At 46.0% G+C, this 8,051-nt stretch overlaps 1 protein-coding gene across 1 annotated transcript in view; it reads left to right on the forward strand.

Moving 5' to 3' along the window:
- The window catches only part of LOC149348717 (uncharacterized), a 29,051-nt gene extending 25,312 nt beyond the window's left edge, over positions 1–3,739 (forward strand). Inside the window, exons 11-12 of the mRNA XM_089541834.1 lie at positions 2,052–2,183; positions 3,476–3,739. Of these exons, the coding sequence (XP_089397960.1) occupies positions 2,052–2,183; positions 3,476–3,739 (396 nt within the window). The remainder of the gene's footprint in view (positions 1–2,051; positions 2,184–3,475) is intronic.
- Positions 3,740–8,051: the final 4,312 nt, after the last annotated feature.

Consider the following 8,051-nt stretch of genomic DNA (forward strand, 5'->3'; position numbering starts at 1 on the left):
GTGCGTGTGCGCGTGCGCGTGTGCGCGTGCGCGTGCGTGCGTGTGAGTGATTGAGTGTGTGAATGTGTGAGTGCGTGCGTGCGCGCGCGTCGTGCGTGTGTGTGTGTGTGTGTGTGTGTGTGTGTGTGTGTGTGTGTGTGTGTGTGTGTGTGTGTGTGTGTGTGTGTGTGTGTGTGTGTGTGTGTGTGTGTGTGTGTGTGTGTGAGTGTGCGTGTGCGTGTGCGTGTGTAAACGTTTATTGAAGAGAATGGTGGTTGGAGCGCATTTGGGTGGGCTCCCGATGCTTCTGCCTGCTACACCACAACATGAACAGCAAATGTTATGCCTGTCATTCCGGTTACACCTGCTCTTAAGAAGTATGCTTACAGAAGTTTGTGTCTGGCAGGTGACCAAAAACTCGCATAATCGCTACCACTCTGTATAGCGAGCGACACCTCTATGTGATGTTTAATATAATATTACTGATTCGTGATTACTTGCGTTCTCACAGAGTGCACGTGGTGACAAGTGTTCAGACCACTCTACGTGGCACGTTGCATTAACTCGCTACTTGACGTCATGCACGACGTCACTGCAAGCTGACGAACAAGCCTAGCGCGGTTTCCCGCCTGCCCGGCAGAACCGGAAATGTTTATTGTTAACAGCTGTCTTCTTAAAACTCCAGGCCGCGTTCACCGAGCCTACTACGCATTAGCACTGTTTCTGCGATGTCCATTATGCCTGTGGCAGTAGCCGGCTCACCGCTGGAAACTTAATTATAAGTGTCGGGTATAAAACTACGTTTTCCTATATAGGCAGCAGTAGTAAATGTAGTAGCCGTATCGAACAACATGTAGTTTGGCTAGCTGCTGCATATTAAGTTGTCAATGCTGCATGTAGACCTGCAGAAACCGGAACAAAACAAACGCTACCTCCGCCTAACTTACTTGCAATTCTCGACTGTCCTGCTTAGGTCTCGTCCACGCGTTGAGCGGAGAACAACTATAGTCGTAGTAAGTCGACACATGAACAAGAAGAGAATGAAGCCCGATCATTTATCACTGCTGCGTATGGACCGAATAATGAAGAGAGAGTGAAAGGATAAGAAGGAGGTCAAAACAGTGCACATGCACCTCAGCACTAATTCAGATCAGATACCACCCCACTGTTCTTAATAACGATGTTTCCCTGCCAGTGTTCATCGTGGCTCTTTGAGTGCAGTCGGTTTCGAAGAAATGCCATTATCGAAATAAAAGCAGAATGTCTTGAATACATGCCGCGGAAGAAACACTATAAGACGCTAAACATAGGTCATTATGTTGAAAGTGTAAACTTTTCAATGTATTTGTAGGTTAAAAAGACTGATGACGACCATTAAACTAACCACACCTTTGAGATTTCGCTTCGAACCGTAGCTGTTATTCAGCGCTCGCTAGAAACGCAATTACCACCTGCGACTGCGGAAGTGGTTGGAAAGAAGGCAGAACTTTTTTCTAGGCCATGATGAGGAATCTGCGAGAAAGAGCGCCCAGTTAACCGCCAAGTCTGAGTGAAGCCAGGCACTCGAGAACGGAAGAAAAAGAGGAATGGAAATCAGAGGGCGCCTGAAGGTCATGCATATAGCTTTCTATTGAGATTCGCTTTTGGCTTGTTCGCCAGCTACACGGATGTATGTAGCGCAGATATCATAAAATTGAAATTTTGTAGCGAAAGCTACATTGGCCACGAACTTGCAATTTCGCTGTGGCGGTGCTCCGAGGAGGCACAGAGACCGACCTTGAGCCGTTGCCTAGCAACCGCCGCAGCTGGCGGACGCCGCGCGCTCGCCGCGCCATCTGGCATGACGCCACACCGCGCGCCTCAACGCGGAGCCGCCGCCGCCGTTTGGTATGACGTCACTCCGCTTGCCTCGTCGTTGCGCTCGCCTCCGCTTTCACTACGTATATCCTGGCATAGCCGAGCGAAGCCACTGCCAATTTTTTAGTCGGCATACATCATCAGGGTGTTAATCCCTGAACAAAAATTGCTTGCCTGAAACAAATGTGTTGGCTTCTCCGCGCCTCCCCGCACAGATATGCAATGATCCGGTGTACAGCAAGAATTTAGACTGTGCACCCAAGGGCCTAGATGAAGGCTGCATTACCTACGACAAGCAGAGGAATCTCTCCATCGTCTGGGATGACGTTGTCAGTCTCAGGAGAAAGGTGGGTGTGCCGCGCTCTCTGTAGGAGACTGCTGAGCTGCTGCACTGTGCTGTGCGGTGCGCGTCTATTGCCTTCTTTATGGTGTGTCTTTTTGCACTCTTTGACCACAATATATATGTAACCTATTCGGCAGCGTCTATTACACTGTCCTTAGACTGCATGTTGAATATTTTGGGATCGCAAAGTTCAGCGGACAGCCGTCACGTCGCAGGACTCTCCTGCGGTATAAATAAATGGCTGTAGTTAGCGTGTTTCATTAAATTCTTTTCGTCCAACAACTATCAGGTGTAAGATTTAACGCAAAACATCAAAAGAAATCTAACTAAACAGGTCTGGTTATTCTGAGCTTCGTAAAAGTTTTCCATGTCTGAAAATTTTATTTGAGAAATAACATTGGACGAAAACTTTGTTCGAACTGTGAGCCTATACAGGTGATGGCAAAAGAGTACAGAGACTCGCTAAAACACAAAGGCTTCTGTGGACAATCGGTGGAACTGCGTTTCTGAAGTACTAGCAACATGCAGTTTTGCTTGGTTGACAAGGTAAAGACTTCTGTTATAAGACAATTTTAGTTGGACGTACGCAGTGAGCTTTCGTGCGCAACGACACCGCGGGTAACGAATGCGCATGCGCAGAACGCAACGTATCTAGCCGCGCGTTGCGGACGCCCGCCCGCTGTAAAGCATGCAACGCGGGACGCTACGTGCTGCGTAGAGAACATGGCGGCGACCATCTCGCCCGCTTCGGACCGATTTCACTTCGCCGCTGCTTTCTTCAATGCGATGGCTCGCTCTAAACTGTGCTGTTAGCTTTTATTATGTCTACTCTCACCCACACGCCAAAATATTAGGGACAAATGTCCCTTGTTTTTCAGATAATGAGGCGATTTTTGACCTTTTAAGCCTAACTAAGGTTGTGTACGTTTATCGTCATAGCAACCGCACCTGTCGAATAATTTGTTTAGTCATGTGCCTACTTTTGCACTTTATTAAACATTATACATTTTTTCCTTCATTAAAAACAGTAATATACTATTCATATTGTCAGAAACTGAAAAATGTTGAGCCGAGCGCTACAGCGCTCTCAGTGTTTGTCACTAGATGACGACACAAAACAACGCGCTACGCACTGCTCTGCGGCGGTACGGCCAACTATAAGTGTGACGGGGGTGTCCTTTACAGCGTACGGAACGTAGTGAGCGTTGCGTACGCATTGTCGCTACGTACGCAGCAACTAAAAGTGTCTATAATCGCGAGGCTCAGTGCGTTTCGGACATGTCGTTGCATACCCAGATATGCGTGAGCCGCACCAACCTTACGTACCTGTTCGGCTTCGCGGTGTACGCCATCGACTACGACGACTCTGACTACGCCTGCCCCCGGCTCAGCCCGTACGGTCCGTACAGTCGGCTGCGGATGATGTACCAGTTGCGCAACTACCTGCGCCGCGACTACTTAAACGAATCAGATGAGCCCGGGTGCCACAAGGTGGAGCCACAGGTCCTGACCCCGGAACAGTTCTGGAAGATCGAGAGCTGGCCAGATGAGGGCGTCTGAGACGGCGTCTTTGCCGTCTTGGGGGGCCGTCACCGTAGCCGTCATTGGCGGTGACGGCTGTAAAGTATGGGGTAGTGTTGTGGGGTTAAAAGCGGAAATAGCGTTGCAAGGGTGCCCCTTTCCGGGTCAGGGTGGGTGTGAAGGATATGCCTGCTGCGACACCATTCGCTGATGGCCTACTTCAAGCTGATGGGAATAAAGTTTGCGTCATTTGGTTAATACAGAAAGTAACTAGTTTGGGCGCCAAAATAAATCATCACACTGCACATCTTAAATCCAATATTGAAACAATGTTAATGACTATAGAAGGCAACTGTTTCTATGAAGCTCTTCCCACCAAATAAAGAAAAAATTGCAAACTGTAATGTCCCGGAGCTACACACGGGTTATGAGAGACTCCGTAGCGGAGGACTCGGATATAATTTTGACCACCTTTGGTTCTTCAACGTACGCGGATGTCGCACAGAATAGGGGCGCCTTTTGAGCTCCTACTCCATAGGACCACGGTCGCTGCGGATCGCTTTGAAGCGCAAGCCCTCCAGCTCAGTAGCCGAGCGCGCTAACAGCGGAGTCAACGGGGCAGGCCCAGGTGAATAAATGTGCATACTCGTCTCACATCCTCGGATTTTTCAACGTGAATGCGTCTGTCTGCTGTATCATAAAATGTGCGCTTGCAGCTTTACGCGCTTAATTTCGTGCCTTTGGCAACTGTAAAAATGATGTCATTATATCAGTGCGATTTACCGGCAATTTTTCTCCCGATTTTTGCCTCACTGATGAGCCACATGTGCCATATAAATACTTGTGCGTTGGCGTGTCCAGGTTGCATAATATACTTAGGCGATTCCTCGTACAGTTTGTCACTTCACAATTCACAATTAGCAATTCATATAGCCTCGTATTTTGCTTATTATAACCCTAGTTTTCTGGGCACCATCAGCCCCCGATTGCTAGTACTATTACTACAGATACTTGTTTATTACCCCATGCAATTTTAAACTTTTGTTTTCTTTTCTGAAGGGGAACAACGTTTAACGGTTGAGAGCGAGGTGTTGAAAATACTAAGGCAGTACAACTAATTCGGGCAAGTATTGACCGCAGATCGGGACCACTGCAGAGAAATAACGAAAAATAAATGTGCTAGAGCACATTCTGCAGGTACCCTCGGATCATTATTAGTGTTTACAAGTGTCAATAAAAAATATATAATTTGTGTCTTAGTGGCTACTGCCTTCCGGTGGCTGGCACTGTCATCGCTGGTTGTACCGACTGCATTTGGCAAATAGACATCCCAGCCCTACTACAATCCCTAGAGGCAATATAAAATCTCCCAACCCTGTTTGCTTTAAACAATCGCCATCAGACTAACATGAAGGTGCTCTTAGAACTGCGGGTATTATCCATTTGCAAGAAAGTTTTGTTTGTATCTTCAGTGAATTATAATACTATATACTTTACGTTCCGTGTGCACTCAGTAGCCGCCATACTGGTAATTCAGCTCTAACCAACGAGCAAAGATGAAAATTCTGTATTGCAACTTCGTCTCTTATTTGAACTCATTTCTTCTCCTAACAAGAAAATATTGCGATAACCTGCCCGCATCATTGACAAGCATAATTGCCGGACAGCTAAAAAACTACATTGCTAACGATTATTTTATAATTAACTTACTAGTCACAATATCATCTTATAGCTGCTTTCCTTGTGCGTCGTAATTTTAATTTTAAGCGACCTACCTGACAATTCGTGAACAACCACTTTCTGCTTACCTTAAATCGAGTGCATTTCCCTACGACAATGGCTTCCATAGTTTTCGGACAGTTTATGTACTATATTTTTTTATTTTTTACCTCATTTTGTATCATTTACCCTTGTTCCCCTTCGCCATTTATGTGCATTGGTGGCCTGAGAATATTTCCCATAAATTTATTGTTGTGCCCTCAATAAAAGTTATGGTCTCTAATGTTTGTCACTCGCAGATGCATTCATTATCTTTTACGCTTGCTCAAATTATGTACAAGCTATGAAATGCAAAGCAAGGTTCCTTAGCAGGCAAGATCTGTAGTTACGCCACCGGATGCAACGAAGTCTAGATAATGAATTGTTCACCGTAACTGTGCGCCCTGCCCGATAGCAACGCGAGAGTCATTCCAAGTCATGAGTCATAGTCCAAAACTTAGGCAGCGCCTTGGTACGGCGCACAACATCGGCTAGGCATGATAACACTCCAAGGTCCTTGTCACTACGCAGACACAGCATCTGAAACGTTCAATGTCCAGCATTCCTCATCATCGTACGTTATCTTCCCGCTGATGTCTCGCTGTCCTATCAGGCGAAGAACGGAGAAAGCCCTGAATATGTTCTCTTCGGAGTTAAACCCAGTAGAGCCTGAGAAGTTGGCTATCAGGGACGCCTGGTTTTCATAACCCCAAGCTGCCCGCAGAAAGTACTTTGAGACAGCTAGCAGTTCTCAAACAAGCAACGACTCTTCCACACATCTCTCACGAAAGATTACAATGAAAATACTCGCACAGCAGCGGTCGGACATTGTCACCCGGTTGGGAAAAGCGCTCGATTTAGAAATCGGTTCCCCAAACGCCAGCGCCTTGAAGACATGCAGCGTATAAGCCAACATGGGCATCGTCTACTGCGCCCTGAAGACGTTAAGAGTCGTCGTCGTCTTCATCGTCAGCCTGACAAATTAGCGACGCCATACAGTTCGACGACCGCCAAGCTCGCCTGTTGCTACGCCGCCGCCGAATCATTTAGTAGTTCTTTCCGGGCGCAAGTCAGCCCAAATAGAGAGTTTTGTTTCGAAGCCATTCTCGCTGATTTCCTGCTCACCGGTCTGCAGTCACTACTATAATACGTGGCAATAACGCAGGGCTATGGCATTTAACTTAACCGCTGCACCACTGCGCCAGGAGTGGCATTAGTACTTCCAACATTTTATGGATGTCGTGCACACTCGAGCATCAATTCCGCATATATGGTCGTTAACCCATGAACGCCCTCAAGGCAGAGCTTCCGTGTCCCCTTCGATTTTGTTTGTTTTTTAAGGACGAACAAGCACATGCTTTCTCTTTGGAGCTCAGTTTTCTTAATTACAATTCTGAAGCAGGTATCTGAAGATTATTATGATAGCCTGCGAACGAGAGCGTATCGCACTGTTGCTAAAAACTCACTTAGACTGGAGAGATTTTGAAAGGACATTCGAAGCAAAGAATTGTTTTTGCCTGAGGAGTGGAAACATAATAATCCAATTTTGTTCGTTAAAAAGATAAGCAGGTGTTGCCTACCCAATTCCACTCTCGCGCGGACAACGGTATTGCGAACTGATCCTCGTATGAATGGTCGCCTTCGACCCCACAATCGCAATATAAAAAAGACGGTTTGCTGGTAATACATTTTTTTTTACTCGAGATGTTCAACACGTCTCATGAAAGCTGGCGCCTCCTCGATTTTTTTTTTTTGTCAGAAAGAGTCGCAATAGCCAAACGTGAGAAATTATTAAAGTTTAATATAAAGTATGACTAGGAAGTGTTACGTGGGACGCTATCCGTTGATGTTAAAGAGCTTGCTTTGCCTTTGTTCCCGCTGAATACGCACATCTTCTTTGGGCGATAAATTGTTTCCAATGAAGTTGCTGATCTTTGCTGCAAGTCCATTATTCTTGGACATCGATTTTATTTCTGATGCGAACTGTGGAATATTGTAAGGTACTCTTATAGAAATACAGAAGCTCATGTTTCATTCTTCCGAAGCATAGCAAAATCTTTCGTTTAAAGTTTGTCCAGCGTTAACTGTGTGCAGTAGTGGGACTGCCATAAAAAACAATGGAGGATACAAAACGTAGCGCAAAGAGACGAGGACACAGAAAGACAGACAACACACTGCGCTGTGTCCTCGTCTCTTTGCGCTACGTTTTGTACCTTTCAAATGTGAACCAACAAGCCCAAGCATATACCCTCAATGGAGGATGTTTTTAAATATACCTAAGATATTAACAGCAAGAAATGCAAGCTTGGCGAGGTGAGGTCGGCTGACATATTGATATTTATACTGAAATTTCAACAAATACGAAGAATCTGAGCTTACAAACAATTTCCCGTTAAAAAATGCACCTGTCCAGATTTATGGCTGTGTGTATATCCCTCTTCTTGTCATGAGCAATAACACGTAAACATCATCAGCCACACTATTGCTCATCTGTGCTGGACAAACTTACCTTTCTATTTTGCCGGAACATTCAACATCACAGCGGTTATTCTGAACGCGCATGAACCTTGAAGCAGCAAGTTGCTGACGTGGG

The sequence above is a fragment of the Amblyomma mixtum genome, chromosome 4, assembly GCF_055824585.1.
Source record: "Amblyomma mixtum isolate Tamu chromosome 4, ASM5582458v1, whole genome shotgun sequence".
In the NCBI taxonomy this organism is placed as follows: Eukaryota; Metazoa; Arthropoda; class Arachnida; order Ixodida; family Ixodidae; genus Amblyomma; species Amblyomma mixtum.